The 15,683-nt window shown below is 41.5% G+C and overlaps 1 protein-coding gene across 9 annotated transcripts in view; it reads left to right on the top strand.

The window, feature by feature from the left end:
• nbeaa (neurobeachin a) overlaps window positions 1-15,683 on the top strand; it is a 58,706-nt gene that overhangs the window by 35,307 nt on the left and 7,716 nt on the right. For 2 of the 9 annotated variants that reach the window (XM_079355747.1, XM_079355743.1), the window contains exons 24-45: window positions 219-242; window positions 699-782; window positions 1,531-1,711; window positions 2,370-2,494; window positions 2,608-2,676; window positions 2,807-2,975; window positions 3,334-3,713; window positions 4,091-4,227; window positions 4,989-5,143; window positions 5,911-6,037; window positions 7,058-7,177; window positions 8,160-8,293; window positions 9,018-9,079; window positions 11,235-11,299; window positions 11,838-11,946; window positions 12,259-12,425; window positions 13,285-13,409; window positions 13,505-13,654; window positions 14,059-14,195; window positions 14,280-14,397; window positions 15,074-15,176; window positions 15,269-15,384. In XM_079355747.1, coding sequence (XP_079211873.1) covers window positions 219-242; window positions 699-782; window positions 1,531-1,711; window positions 2,370-2,494; window positions 2,608-2,676; window positions 2,807-2,975; window positions 3,334-3,713; window positions 4,091-4,227; window positions 4,989-5,143; window positions 5,911-6,037; window positions 7,058-7,177; window positions 8,160-8,293; window positions 9,018-9,079; window positions 11,235-11,299; window positions 11,838-11,946; window positions 12,259-12,425; window positions 13,285-13,409; window positions 13,505-13,654; window positions 14,059-14,195; window positions 14,280-14,397; window positions 15,074-15,176; window positions 15,269-15,384 — 2,857 coding nt within the window. The remainder of the gene's footprint in view (window positions 1-218; window positions 243-698; window positions 783-1,530; window positions 1,712-2,369; window positions 2,495-2,607; window positions 2,677-2,806; window positions 2,976-3,333; window positions 3,714-4,090; window positions 4,228-4,988; window positions 5,144-5,910; window positions 6,038-7,057; window positions 7,178-8,159; window positions 8,294-9,017; window positions 9,080-11,234; window positions 11,300-11,837; window positions 11,947-12,258; window positions 12,426-13,284; window positions 13,410-13,504; window positions 13,655-14,058; window positions 14,196-14,279; window positions 14,398-15,073; window positions 15,177-15,268; window positions 15,385-15,683) is intronic. The other 7 variants (XM_079355744.1, XM_079355746.1, XM_079355745.1 and 4 more) reach the window with 7 other exon arrangements.

The raw sequence follows: 15,683 nt of genomic DNA, 5'->3' as shown, positions 1-15,683 counted from the left end.
ATTGTCTGGCTGCCAATCATCTGTTTGTGTTGTTAACTCTCAATCTAACACTACTTAAACAGTTTTCTGACCTTTATTTGATCCTTACACTTAGCACTTTATTTTATTTGAAGGCTTGACAATCTGTTTACTTTAAGCTTTCTTTTCTTTTCCTCTCTGTTACATGTTTTCCGTGTATTTCCTTGTCTCTGTTTTTGTCTGTGTTTTTGCATGTGCAGAGTTCTAAGAGTAGTGCCAACAGTGTAAGTTTCTTTTCTCTCTTTCTACTCTACTCCTACTTTGTTTTGGGTTTATATACCATTGTGACTGACACTAAATCACTAATCCATAGTGTTTCTATTTGTTGTGCTCCTTTGCTTCTAAATCAATACTCCCCCTTGAACTGTTTGTATCTATTGTGGGTATGCATTGATCTGTCTGCCTCAGTGTATCTAGTTCTTTAAGTTAAAGGCACTAGATATATTGAACTAGATACACTTTGTATACTAATCTATCATTATTAGAATAGTATACAAATAATGGGGGGTTAGAGAAGACTGAAAGGCCACGAGGTGGATCAATAATAAAGAGAAATCACAGCTCTATATATACAGTATAAAGCTGAGAATATATTATGAGACAGAAAAAGCATGCAAGTTTTCCTTTAGTCTTTGGGGTTTGCATCTGCTAAGCCTGTCCCATTTGTATCAACACTAAAGAAGGCAGGAGGAGCAGGACCCCAGAGGGGGTCAAAGGGAGAGGAGGTGACCCCTGTTCCTGGGGGAGGAGGCGCAGGGGGAGAGGTGGGTAAAGAGCCTTAGACTTCCACCATCACCAGAAGAGCTAAAAGGCACCAACCGGTGCTCTTCTGTCCTCACCTTGTGTGTCTGTTTTCTCCCCAAATGTCCATGCTCACTCGCTCTGACGAGCACCTAGATGCTTGCACTTTGTCGACTCTTCACAGCCCCGCACACCCTGCTCACTGAAGCAGGCGCACAGAAAATCCCTCACTTGGTTTGATTGCAAGTTTTAACCCCTGATATGCCGCCCTGAGGTTTATTTTCAACGTAAATAAACTGCAAACCTGCAAACTCTAAACTATGGCTGGTGTAAACACAAGGGGAAATTATTTTCTAGGTTAGCGTTAGCTGTCTCTGCACTGCACTGTTACTGCTAATGTGTCACACTGCTACTGTCACATCAAACTGCTGTCATTACCTGTGTGTCATCAGGCTGTACTTCTTGTGTGTTGTGCAGAACGCTCCATGTTGCCAGATTTCATCATATAAGAATGTTTTTCACTCAAACGGCATGATACTCGAGGTTGCTTTTCCTGATTGCTGGTAGAAACAGCCATGTTTGTTGTTCTAGTCGTTACCAAGAACTAGCTGCAAACATTTTACTTTTTGATTTTTTTTTTTTTTTTAAAACAGCAGGATAATGCTGTTCTATCTGTCTCGAAGCAGCAAGACCATATACTTCTTTGTGTTCGCATCTTCACTAAATAACCAGCAAGTTTTTTGTGTGTGTGTTTTTTCCACCCATTCCCAGACGGAGTTGGAAAACATCGAGGCGACGCAGGGCATGTCTTCAGAGACGGCGGTCACCTTCCTCTCCCGCCTCATGGCCATGGTGGACGTGCTGGTCTTTGCCAGCTCCCTCAACTTCAGCGAGATCGAAGCAGAGAAGAACATGTCATCAGGAGGGCTGATGAGGCAATGCCTTCGCCTGGGTGTGTGCTAGATAATGTGTTCTGTATTCACGAATGTTGGAACATTGTAAACATTTCTCCTCTGGTATAGAACATCACTGCCTTGTTGAACTGCAACCCTTATTTTCATAATAATAAAAACCATTGACTTTAATTATTTAGATAATTGGTGCACACAAAATGGTCTAAAACTGATATTTATCTTTTGTTTTCTGAGATATAACCATTAGTTTAAATTATTTTCACGTATGTACCTACTTGTGCAATTGCTGGGCATTTATAGAGTTCTCATCATCGATAAAAGGGCTCTGATTGCATAATTCATCGATATGAAAAGTTCACATCATATCGTGTTTGTCAGTTTTAGAATAAATCTAAATAAATGTAACTTCCAAAAAAAACTTTGAAACTGTCTTCAAGGTTTTATACCTGCGGTAGTTTTTGATCTTTAAGAAATACTGGGTACCTATATGTACAGTACAAATGATAAAGTGTACCTGTTTATTTCCGCTGATTTACAGTTTGCACACACCCGATGTCTACCTCTGAATACCTGTACTCCCTTGCTGGAAATGTGTAAAAAAACTCAATAAAAATATTCTTGAGAAATACTGGGACGCATGAAAGGACCCATGAGTGTTTAATACTTACAGCTTTTATCCCCTCTTCCCTCTTTCAGTTTGCTGTGTGGCAGTGAGGAACTGTCTGGAGTGCCGGCAAAGACAGAGGGATCGAAGCTGCAAGTCCTCCTTAACCAGTAGCAAGTCACAGGACAGCCTTCACAGTGCCTCCACCACCAGCAAGGTATCACATACTCTCACAAATACACACAGATCCTGCTTTTAATGCTCTAAATCTGAAAGAGAAATATTCAACGTTTGACACAACACATCTGACATTCTCTCCTCCATATTTAGCAGGACCCAGACAGGCTCCTGCAAGATGTAGACATCAATCGTCTTCGAGCTGTGGTTTTCAGAGATGTGGTAAGCACGTGTGTTTGTTTATTTCTGGTGTATACAGTTGGCCCAAGAGCAAGAAAAAAACACACCTGCATGGCTGTGGAAATGTTTTTATATGAACAATGTGTCTGTGTGTGTGGGGGGTTTTCTTTAGGATGACAGCAAGCAGGCTCAGTTTTTGGCGCTGGCAGTCGTCTACTTTATCTCCGTTCTCATGGTATCCAAGTACCGGGACATTTTGGAACCACAGCGGGAGATTGGCAGGTCAACCAGCCTATCAGGGAGAAGCATTCGACACGAGATAAACTCCCCAACCAGTACAGGTAATTCTAACCCTTTTTTTTGTTGCTGTTTTTGTTTTTCACTGCAATATCCTGGATATTAGAGGGTAATCTTGGATGTGTCAGGTATGAGTCATCATTGTAGCACTGGTTCAGTAAAAGCAGGCTGCAGGCAAACAACAAAACCTCTGCCAAGAATATGAGCCAATTAGAGGGATAAAGTAAGACGCAAAGAGAGAGAAGGATATTACTTTACAGAGAAATAACATCGAACACGCAATATGAAATAGCTGTGACAGATGTGTTAAAAACAGACTAGAGGTTCAGTAATTCCTTTACAGTGCACTTTACACTCAGAAAATGTGTCATTATATCACATCGCATCTTTTATTTCTTCTAGAACACCCAACCTCAGCCTTCTCTGACCGTGACAAACAGACCCCAACCCCAGTGGACGATTCCCCCCGGGCCGGCCTCCCCCATACAGACTCGGGCATCGGAGAGGAGGGCCATGTGGCGGGATCCCTGAACGGCTCCGAGATGGGGCTGGGGCTGGGCCTGGGCCTGGTAGGGAGAGAGACGGACAGAGACAGAGACAGAGACATGGGAGGAGGGGTTGGAGGAGGCACAGATCTGTTGTGTAGCCTGTCGGATGTCAGGAGGTCACAGGAGAGCCTTTTGGATTCTCCCCACAACCCCAGCTCTAATCCCAACCCCAGCCAAGCCCCGCCCTCGTCCATCTCCAGCATCAGCCAAACAAACAAAGGCATCAATGTCAAGGTGGGTCAGTGTGGCAGTGTGTGTGCTTGTTTTCACTGACAATCTGCCTCCAGTGGCCTCTTGTGATCGATCATCATTAAACATGTATTCACATTGCGTGGTTGTGCTTTTACTCTAAGTACTGTTTGAATTGAGTTCAAATCTTTCTTCATTTTCTTTTGAGGTTACGTATCTCAGGTTTGTCTTCATCATGAGAAGGTTCAACAAATACTGCTGGAAAGAAGATTTTATGTTCATCTTTATGTACTCTGTTTTTTTGTATTATTTTTGTCAGAGGCATAATGTAGGAAATATATGGAACCTTAATTAAAAACAAATTAGTAGCTAATGTCTAGTAAACACAACATACGCTCTCTCGCTCTCTCTCAAAATCGCAGGAAATCCTGAAGAGTCTCGTGGCGGCGCCCGTGGATGGCAGTGATCTGGGACAGGAGTCGGGTCCGACGCCCTATCACCCAGACCCCGCGCTGAAGACTCACCCGATGCTGCCCATGCAGTTCCACTCATTCGACAGGTCAGTAACACTCACTGATTGACCTACGAAAGACAAAGATATCAAAGGATGTGCAGCAGGCGCATCTATCAATACATCTTTTTTTTTTTTTTTTTCTGGATAATCCTGATTGGTTGAAGATGCATGTTAGTATACAGTACAGCGGTTTGTCAAAAGGCTGTACATCATTTCAAGGGAAAACGATGGATCCAGAAATCACTCGATTAGTATCGAGAACAACATGAAGCAACACACAGTATACCAACGTATGCAAACAGAAATCATGTGTCTTCCTTGACTGTTCTTCATCATGACACTTCAAACACTACAGAGTTAGCAGAGAAATATAATTGACTGAGAAGCTTTTGATCATATTTTTCCTCCATTTCCTCCATTAATCAAGTTCTTTATTAAACAGGGATAGAGACAAATGAGAGCTCATAATGTGCCAATTTTTCCAACATATTGACTCTGTCTCTGTGGCAGTCATTGGGAATAGATATATTGATTAAAGACAACATGCATAATAGATCATGGTTGGCACCATCTTTAGCACGTTACATACTTACAGTATACAGGAAGTATATAAGTTCCTCTTCACAATGCTGCTGTTTTAACTTCAGAAGATAAGTCACCCATCAAACACTTTTACATTACTTTTGATATCGATAGTAAACGTGCTCACATATCCAGTTCTATCGTCTCTTTGTGAAATATTCTCTGTATTCAAAGTGTAATGTGTGGGCAGATTTGACTCACCCTTCCTGTCTTACCTCTCACAGGAGCGTTGTTGTTCCAGTCAAAAAGCCTCCACCTGGAAGCCTGTCAGTCAATACAGTGGGCACACCCACCACCAGTGGAGCAGCCACCCCTGGCAGCACACCCAACATTTTTGCAGCTGCGACGGCCACACCGAAGAGCATGATCAACACGACAGGTGAGCGATATCTGCACTGTCAAAACACAGATCGCCTTGACTCCTTTTTAATACTGTCAATGAATTCCCTAAATGTATACATTTGGATGGTAGGACGAGGCCGTACATCGACACCTGAAAGCTGACTCTTTTCACTTTAAAAAAAAAAAAAAAGAAAGTTTCTGATCTGGCTGTAAATAAAAACACACTGGACTCAGTTAAAGTAGATCTTTTAGTCATTACATGTAGTCTGTTTCAATGGCCGCAAAAAGATCATTACATTTGGAGTATTAGATACTCCTCTGCTGTCACACAATCTAGATTTTATGTAGCATGAAAACTCCACTGAAGGGAAACCATTTAGATAGATATTCTTTGACCCAAATGTGATAAATAACAACAAACTTAAGATGATCAAGATAAAAACAAAGATTCAGATCAGTGCTGTTCAGCACAGCATACAGTAATACTGGTCAGCTTCATTTTCCAGAGTGGTTTTCTATTTATGTCAGCCTGTCACTCACATCATACATGAAAAATGGACAAAGAGGAGACCGTGCAATTGATTCTTTATATTGATCGCAAAGCTGTTTACACAAATGGGGGTCATTACCAGAGGACAAGCAGCAGCTCATCTGGGGAAATTCTATCCAAATTGAATTTTGACACAGCTGAGATATTAATACATTTTCTGTCCTTGCAATCCTGCATCCTGATTATGGACGCGCTTTGTAATGTTACTGTTCTACTTTTCTTTTCTTTCTTTTTTTTACATTCCTGCTGTCCAGGTGCCACAGACTCTGCCTCTTCATCCTCCTCCTCTTCTTCATCGTTTGTCAATGGGGCGACGAGTAAGAATCTGCCGGCAGTGCAGACGGTGGCCCCCATGCCAGAAGACTCGATGGAAAATATGAGGTCAGAGCTCTCAGCACCACAAAGCTCCTTATCGCTTCAACCATGCACCTTCCACTTGATTTTTTTTTTCTACCTCCCTTTTGCTTTCTTTTATGTTGACTTGTCTGTTTTCTGGCTTGTCGTTTTCCCACTTCATACCGCTCCCTCTTTCAATTTACACTTAAAGCTACGTCCTTTTCAGTGAATTCCCACTGGCAGCTCACTTTCACAGATTGATTTAAATCTCAGTCAGAGAGCAATGCTTATGGAAGCTACGTTCTGAAACGTTCAAACAATAAAGTGAACCTTATAATAAGCTCACCTTCCGATGCTCATTTTACAGTTATACTCAAATCAAACATCACAAAAATGTTGGTGCAATAGATAGATAGATATATATATACTTTATTGATCCTTAGGGAAATTCAATATGAAGGAATGAGCTATAAAAGGATAATCAATTTATCTGTGACGCTGTTTTAAAGCTCATCTGATCACCAACTGATAATCCTGGTCTTCTAAAAGCCAGTAAAATGACTATGAATGAATATTTTCCTCACATGCACGCATTAACCCCTACACATCTCACCCACTCTACTCTATGGTGCTTTCATCCCTGACATGGCAACTGTGTTTTAATGTCATGACTTCAATATTCTGTCGAGATGAGAGATATAGAAAACCCTGACGGGTGTCAATAAAACTGTCATAAATCTGTTTGAACCTGTTTCCATACTCTGTGTAGGCATCTGATTATCACTAATAAAGTATAAGCAGGTCTGCCATAGTAGACCGTTCATAATTAGGGAAATAATATTAGTTCCTATTGATACTGTAGTAGTTTATACTGTAACATGTATGTCTATGTACTCTCTCCTTAAGTTTGTTAGACAGTTTGTTATGATGTGTTCAGTGAAGTGTGCGCACACATGTAAGTTGGTGCGTGCCTGCGTGCGTGCGTGTGCACATGTCCCTTAATCAGTGTGCGTGTCTGTACATGTGTGTTTGTACATGTGTGTGACTGTGTGGTTTGTATTGCAGTGCCTATTGTGAGGTGGCGCAGTGTGCGCTGCGCAGCGGTCAGACGCCCCCTGAGCTCAAGTCTTTTAGCTCTCTGGCAGGCTTCCAGGCAGCTCCCCGAGATGCAGGACAGTGTTTTAGGCAAGGAGATACTCGTCCTATCCCCCATGCCTCCCCCCCCCCCCCACCTCCACCACACACCCTCTGCAACGCCCAGACACAATCTCAGAATGCCATGGGAGAAAAGTACAGACATCACCGTGCTAACGGCTTCAACAGTTAGCATCACTTTTTGTTGCTAGCCAGCAGCTTACTCTTTCTTTCATATCAACAGTAGCACAGCCAGCTGTCACTTCTGTCATGGTCGTCTTTTCACACTAACCCTGAACTTCAGATGAGACCTGAGTGAGGCCGCTTCTGCATATAACTTATGACAAATCCCCGAAAAAATAAATTGTGAACATTAGAGACATTAGAGTAAGAGATTACATGCTTATAGGCCCAGAAATTGTCTCTATAGTTAAATCTGCTTTGCTTTACTCTACCTGCCTTTTTTCATTTCTTTACTGAAAACAACAATTTCACTTTGCACATGATATGCACCTATACACAGACTAAGACACTGAAAGAGATGAAGAGTTAAGATTAAAAAAAGATATATATATATATATATGAATGACAAAAGTTTAAATGAAGAACACCTTTTGGCAGGTTTATCTTAAAAGCACTTTCTCATCACACAATGCTAATTTAGCTCAACAATTAGCCCTAAACCCATAGTACCACTGACTTGAACTAACATACACTAACTCAGGCATAGTGCTCCCATACCAAACCATTACGCATTCTCTTTTATCTTGTACATTTCTTGCGTCTTCCGTGTTGTTCATTTCATAAAATGTATTTTAGTATCCAAAGCTTGCCTTCTTGCCCGTTCTCTCTCGTGAAGTTTCGATTCATTTCCCTCCTGCATGCTTTTCTTGCTCCTGCGTTTCCGCTCCCTCCGTTTATATATCCTCACATATTCTCCTGTTATCACCTGTTTGTTGCCCATCTCTTCTCCACACCCAATCTCTTCATCTTTCTCTCACTTTCTCCCCCCCCCCCTCCCCTCCAACCACAGCATCACCACCAAGCTCGAGCGTGCTCTGGAGAAGGTGGCCCCCCTGTTGAGGGAGATTTTTGTGGACTTTGCGCCTTTCCTGTCCAGGACGCTGCTGGGTAGCCATGGGCAGGAGCTGCTCATAGAAGGTACAGGTGCTGTACACGGCTCCTTTTTCTATAACTGGCGTCTCTCTGTGGAGTCTCCCCATTCACTGTCTCTCACCGCGACGTGCGAGTGTCAGAGCGGCTGAGCGATGAAATGAAGTGAGTGAACGAGAGGAGGTATGACTGAGTGAGTGAGTGAGTGTGTGAGTAAGAGTCTTTGAGCTGGCTGCTTCACTCATTCGTCAAGCAGGTATGAAGTCAGTATTTTTGCACTTTTGAAGACAGCTAGCTAGACAATGTCGACATGTTTTAGTTAGATTATGTTAGGTTTAAAGTACTGCTAGTGTTGTAGCTTGTCCTAAATGTGATGCACTACCCTCTGCCCACCTGCTTCCTGACGTCCTGTTTCGTGATCCACTGTCTCAATGTTGATCTCTCTTTCCTCCTCCTGCCCACTGCTCTCCCCTCCCTCCTTTTCTCTCTGCTGTTTGTTCTTGTCTTCTCTGTGGCATGCTTTTTATAAACCTGTCTACGATGGCTTTATGCAATAACAGAAACAACTGACACTGCTGTGTCTTCTTTGATGATATTTTTGTATCTTGCAGCAGTGTTTGTGTGTGTGTGTGTGTGTGTGTGTGTGTGTGTGTGTGTGTGTGTGTGTGTGTGTGTGTTTGTTAACGTGTGTGTGTGTGTGTGTGTGCGCGTGCAAGTTTGTGTGTCAAAGACAAGGGACGAGAGGCCCCTGACTGTGCTATGTGTTTCTGTGCTGCAGGTCTAGTGTGTATGAAGTCTAGCACGTCTGTAGTGGAGCTGGTTATGCTGCTCTGTTCTCAGGTTGGTACTCTCACCTCACCTCTTTTTTTTTTTAACTCTCCTCACGCAGTCAGATGTCCAAAGTCATCATCCATTTATCACGTTCCAAACTCGCTCGACAAGCCTCTCTTCTGCTTTACACTCCTGATAAGTGGCTAGGTCTGATGCAAACAGGAAGCTGTGGAGCTATTGATCTGGCCCTGTGAGGCAGGGTCGACTATGTAATGAGCGCATTGCAGATGTAATATAATATCATCTTATATGCATCATCACGCCATCAGTTTCAAGGCCACGAGGTGACTTGTCAGGCGCATCGTAAAACTGATTTTTAACTGGATTTTTACAAAATGAAATCAACTTGTAGCCAAAGCAACCGTCCACATTTTTGTGAGTAACACTCAAAAGACAACGTAGAGGCACTCACCACTTTTCCTGACAGTTTCTGAGTCCAGTGGTTTTTACATCGTGGAGTTTTTCTTCCATTTTTCCTTCTTGAGATGAGTTCCGGCTGCTTATAAGATCTCTTGTCCTTGGAGGAGCCCAACAGTTCTTTTCTTCTTCTTAACTCTGCGACTCTGGCCTCTGTGCATTCTTTCCTCCTTTCTCATCTTCACTGTTCCACCTGACAGCTCTGCGTTTCAGGTCCTTTTTAACTCAGCGGTCCAGTGGCAAGTGAACCGCTTTCATCATCTTCCACTACTCCCGATACTGCCCTGTCCTCTTACCACTCCCTCTTCACTGCCCCTGCTCTCTCAAGGCTGGCGGCTCGTCAGCATGTATAGTATTACCCCCAGCACCGGGCCTTGTCTGCCATTAGAGGCCCAGGAGAGCGAACCCTAGCCTAGATATCGATCCTATGGATGGGGGGGGATGTAACAGGAGAAGCTCCCACGTGTCCTTAACAGCCCTAAGAGCTAATGGAGCTGTGATAGTTTGAGGCTTTCAACAGCACTCTTCTGCTGCTCAGAGGACACCACTATATTATGCACAAACATCAAAAGCACTCCTGTAGATCTTTGCATCTTCATTGATACTTAAAAAAGCCTTTAAGGTGTTTCGTTTTCCTGTTTTGGACAGTTTTATCCTGAACTAAAGATGGTAAAAGTCAAACATTCAAAAGCATGATCCTTCAGAGATGATCCAAGGATTCTGCAAAGTTCATAACAACAAACAAGTTTCAGATGACATAATTTACATATTAAGCAATACTACAGTTTTGTTGGGCAGTGGGCCCATCAGAGAATAAACCGTCATAGAGGCAAATAAGGTGGTGAACAAACACATCTGGAATGACCTACACAACAATGGACATCATGTTCCTCACACCTTCACAAAAAAAAATCTCTTTATTTGGTAATCAGTTTAAAAGAAGTGATGCATTGAGACTCAAATCAGGGTCAATTAAGGTCACTCTTGGCAGTTGATCTCACACTTCTTTTTTTGTTATAAGATTTATGGTCAAAAACAAGAAGGTCATACATCATCAGTGAAAGGAAGAAGAAGGGCTGGAAGAGAGAAATAAAGGGAAAGGGTTACAAAAATGGAGTGAGGTTTCTGAGCGAGGCAGCTGACCTGAATGTTCAGATATGATATAAAATGTCCAGGTGGATCTCTTGCTATTCTTTTACAAGCTGCACATCATAAATCCCCCGAGCTATAACTGAGCCTGGATTTTTCTACTCTGGATTTTGTCTGAGGGAGGCTTGCATTTTGAAATTATAAACAGCAACAATGTGACCTTCACAATAGATAATAAACATTGTTTTGTTATTTGACTATTTTTACGAGTTTAACAACCAATTGTGTGAAGTTGAGTACCATACCATGTACAAACCGAGCTATGCTCACCACACACAATGTGGTGTGTGTGCAATGTGTGCATTAGGCAATTGTATTGTAAAATGTTGCAAATGATGAGGATTGATAAAGACCCCTATATGCTACATTAAAACTAATATCACATCAGTAGGATCTTGAATGATTAGGTATCTATGTTTTAGGGGTTTTTTTTGACAAGATTATCCAAAACTGGATTTTTTTATTATTATTATTATTATTATTATTATTTATTTTTTTTCATTTTAATCAATTTGATTAAAAGGTCCTGTACCGGTTGAAGATTGCATACATAGTTAAAGGTTAACCACATTCATCTTCGTGTGCCCTCCACACTTAGGAGTGGCAGAACTCCATTCAGAAGAACGCCGGGCTGGCCTTCATCGAGCTCATCAACGAGGGAAGGTAATCTAACACACAGACCGATAATGAGCATGCATGATCCGCAGTGATTTACACATTACCACCAACACTGATAACGATGCTTAGCAGTTAATGGCCATGATACGGCCTTAATGAGAACCTCACCAGGATAAGTGCATGGTGCAGTGTGTGTTCAGCAGGAGGCGCAATCATTAAAGTGCAATTAAGTTTACAGTTAATTTGGTGTGCTCTATAATCAGTGGCTGTGATTTTGTCTTTGTCTTTACTTAGATGTTTGTTTACTGGCATACCAAACTTTATTTGAGGACAACAAAAGAGAGATATGTCAAAAGAAGTCGATCTTACTAAATGCTACTTTTTTTTTTTTTTTAACTCTGTACTTACACATAGTCAATTATAAATAAGTCTTAGAAAGGTTGTAATATGAGGAGATTTTTCTGACATTTTCTTATCATTTGGATTATTTTTTTTTTTATTATTATTTTATTTTTTTTATGGAGGTGTTACTTAGCTTGTAATTTTTGTAATTTTTTTCCTCCGTGTCTCACTTATGCACCAGACTCCTGTGTCACGCCATGAAAGATCATATTGTGCGTGTCGCTAACGAAGCAGAGTTCATCCTGAACAGACAGAGGGCCGAGGATGTACACAAACATGCTGAATTCGAGGTAAACACGTGAAGCATTGTCTACATTTCGGTTTTAAATAGTGTGGCAACATTGAAGGCTGCGGGTAAAGAGTGTGTGACGTGTCTGATACATGAATCAGCTGTTAAATTAAAATTGATATATTTATATATAATCATATATTTCACATCCTGTGTTGAAGAAATTAAATTGCTATACATGTTTTCAATCAGAAGGCTTTATTTTTCTTTTTCAAACCATTTAAAAACAGACGCAGGACAATAACTGTGTTCTTTGGACTATCACTGTTCCTTTTACCGCCCCCTTACTTCCTTACCTCCCACTCTTCTCCAGTCAAATTGTGCTCAGTACGCCGCGGACCGGAGAGAAGAGGAGAAAATGTGCGATCACCTCATCAGTGCAGCCAAGCACAGGGATCATGTGACCGCCAACCAGCTGAAACAGAAGATCCTTAACATCCTGACCAATAAGCACGGAGCGTGGGGGACGATGTCACAGAGGTGAGCCAAAGTCACAAGCACCGGTTGAATGCTCACATGTAGCGTACTAGCATACAAATGGAAAATAGTATCATTATGGATATTGCTATAGAGCACTTTGCCAAGTTTTTTGATTTCAATAAATATTTACAGTCAGTCTAATTTTACAGAAATTATTTAACATCAACCACTTCACACTCAAGCAGCCAAATCCTTAAGTCATATTTGCCTGATAGCTTCGCAAGTGTGTGATGGTAATGCTTTTTTTTTTTAGCACACACTTGCGTGCACGTACACATACACACACACACACGCGCACACACACACACACACACACACACACACATTAAATCAATGATTGCTACTTATCCAGATCTGCCTGCAGGCTGGCAGCTTCTCGGAGGACACGTGATGTAATTTGAGATCCTGTGACATGCAGCATCTGAAGCCTGTCTCCCTCATGTCACTGTTGATTAAATACATTGTGCAACACAATGTGCTGCGTGTTTTTAATAAACACCCTCCTTTACTCGATATTAAAATTGCATCTTTAGTCCTCTGACCGAGTTGCATCACATAACTCTTACCTCTTAAAGGAAAAATAAGTCCATTTAATGATTTCTCTGCCAGCGTAAAGCTTTATATCTGTTTTTACAGAGCTGGAAGTGTTTTTCATACTCCCCCCTGTGATCAGTCTTGCCCTTTATACCAATAAAAAAACACTTTTAGATACAGGAAATCAGTTTTGGAAATTGCTAGCGTAAATGTCACTTGTGACTTCAACTTGGACTCACACTTCAGCTTGATCGATCCTAGAGGGAAACAACACATGACTCACATGACTCATCTCCTCTTTTTTTTTTTTTTTTTTTTTGTTCAGCCAATTACACGACTTTTGGCGTCTAGACTACTGGGAGGATGACCTCAGGAGGAGACGGAGATTTGTGCGAAATGCGTTTGGATCCACTCATGCCGATGTGTCGCTCAAAGCCCTTGAGGAATACGGTCAGAGATGTGTAACAGAAATATGTTGTACTTTTTTTTTTTTTTTTTGCATATACACAATCCTCACGTGCAAATTTACAAACAAACCCACACAGGCACGGAAGACGAGGAGGAGGGGCTGAAATCAAAGAAGACTTTCCGCAGCCAATCAGTGGTGGCCCAGAATCCAGAGGCGGAGTTAATGCTGGAGGGAGACGATGACGCCGTCAGCCTGCTGCAGGAAAAAGAGATTGATAACCTTGCTGGTAAGATACACACACATAAGCAACACAAAGAAACACAAGATTTACTTCTGTACAACCAAACAGTGCTCTGTCCGACTCTTGTTTTTAGTACGTTTCCGTCCAAGACTTTTTACCTCCAAAGGCAAGTTGGACATTTAAAAGTTTTGCAGCTGCACTAACCCTCCGGCTGATTTATTGACAATTCAATCAAAGTCTACTAAAGCTGCTGCGACTCTGACAACATCCCTGCGTTAATCTTGTGCCTCTGCTCTGATTTAAACATCCAATGGGTCTTATATATAAGCAGTAAAAGCAAATAAATGATCAATCAGACTAACCAAACATGAGCCTTTCTGTCCTGTGATGATTGTGATGCTGTATGATAACTGAAGCAGTCCTATCTGAGTAACACATTCATCCCTCAGGCCCCGTGGTTCTGAGTACTCCCGCTCAGTTGGTAGCTCCAGTGGTTGTAGCTCGAGGCACTCTGTCTATCACGACCACTGAAATCTACTTCGAGGTGGATGAAGATGATCCTACATTCAAGAGTACTGATGCTAAGGTAAGGACAAGCTGAGCTGATCCAAACGTTTTTTAGAATATATAAGCGGATGTAGGTTTAAATAAATAATCATTTTCTTATCAGGTGCTGGCATATTCAGAAGGTCTGCATGGGAAATGGATGTTTAGTGAGATCAGAGCTGTTTTCTCCAGACGCTACCTGCTGCAGAATACCGGTCTGGAAGTCTTTATGGCCAACAGAAGTAAGTCTACAGAGACCTTGTTTCTTGCACCACCTTCCTTTGTTCACTATATACATCTTCTACCAAAAAAAATCCCTGCCACTTTTTTCTTTTAATAAATGATTTTTCATCCATATAACTGGCTCATCATGCTTTTTTTTCTGTTTTTAGAGTGAAGCACTTTTGGTTGGCTTGTAGCTATAATGTGCTTTAGAAATAAATGGGCCTTGCCTTTTCTTTTCACAATAAGAGTCATGGCAAGTTGAGAAAACACCACAAACGCAAGCCATGCATTTCTATCCACCTAAAAGCTGAAGTTCAGAACCAGTTTGTTTTGTCCTCATTGGTGACATTAGCTGTCAAGAGGGTTTGTTTGTAGCACAGTAAAACCAAAGGAAAGAGTAGCCCTGGTAACAACAGCTGATTATAGATATTAAAGTAGTGCATTATTCATAAGGCTCGTTAAAAGTATGAATGGAATCACTTTTTATAGTCAATCTTACATGAAAAAATACAACCATTCAAAGTGTCATTTTATCTTGTGAGTTCAGTGCTTGAATATTAAAACTGTACCTGTTTAATTGAGGGTTTTTTTAATCTGTGTATTCTCTTTTTGGAACAATTACACATAAGTTATTATTAATTGTTATTTGATTTTCATATGCGGACTGTATCTTGTCTCTTTCTCTCTCCCCAGCATCTGTGATGTTTAACTTCCCTGACCAGGCAACAGTCAAGAGGGTGGTCTACAGTCTCCCCCGGGTTGGGGTGGGAACGAGTTACGGTCTTCCACAGGCCAGGTAGGTGCAGGCTGTTAGTCTGCTGCTGCACAAACGTCCTTATTTGAGAGGCATTTTTCTTCATGCAACTATCTACTACTTTTGTTTCCCAGGCGAATTTCCTTGGCGACCCCTCGTCAGCTCTTCAAGTCGTCCAACATGACACAGCGCTGGCAGAGGAGAGAGATTTCCAACTTCGAGTACCTCATGTTCCTCAACACTATCGCAGGTAAAGTCTGCTTCCAGTCATATTTTATTCTTCTTAGATTGGTATGATGTCCTCTGCATATATACCACTTTTTGTGTTGAACCCTGTCGAAGGCAGTTTTCATTGCTCCTTAACCTCACAGCTGAATTAGTGAAAAGAAAACCCCTTGTTCCTCTCATGTCTTTACAGGAGTAACGTTGATATTTTTAGCTTTTTTTTTTTTTTTTTTTGTGTGAAGATTTTTCATCCTGTGATCTATTTTGTTTTTTTATTATTATCGCGCTTCAAAAATACCTGCACAGCCAGATTCACCTTGTTTG

The sequence above is a fragment of the Symphodus melops genome (genome assembly GCF_947650265.1).
Source record: "Symphodus melops genome assembly, chromosome: 11".
Lineage (NCBI taxonomy): Eukaryota > Metazoa > Chordata > Actinopteri > Labriformes > Labridae > Symphodus > Symphodus melops.
Note: the sequence above shows the minus strand (reverse complement) of the source record. Positions and strands in the feature narration are given on the sequence as shown.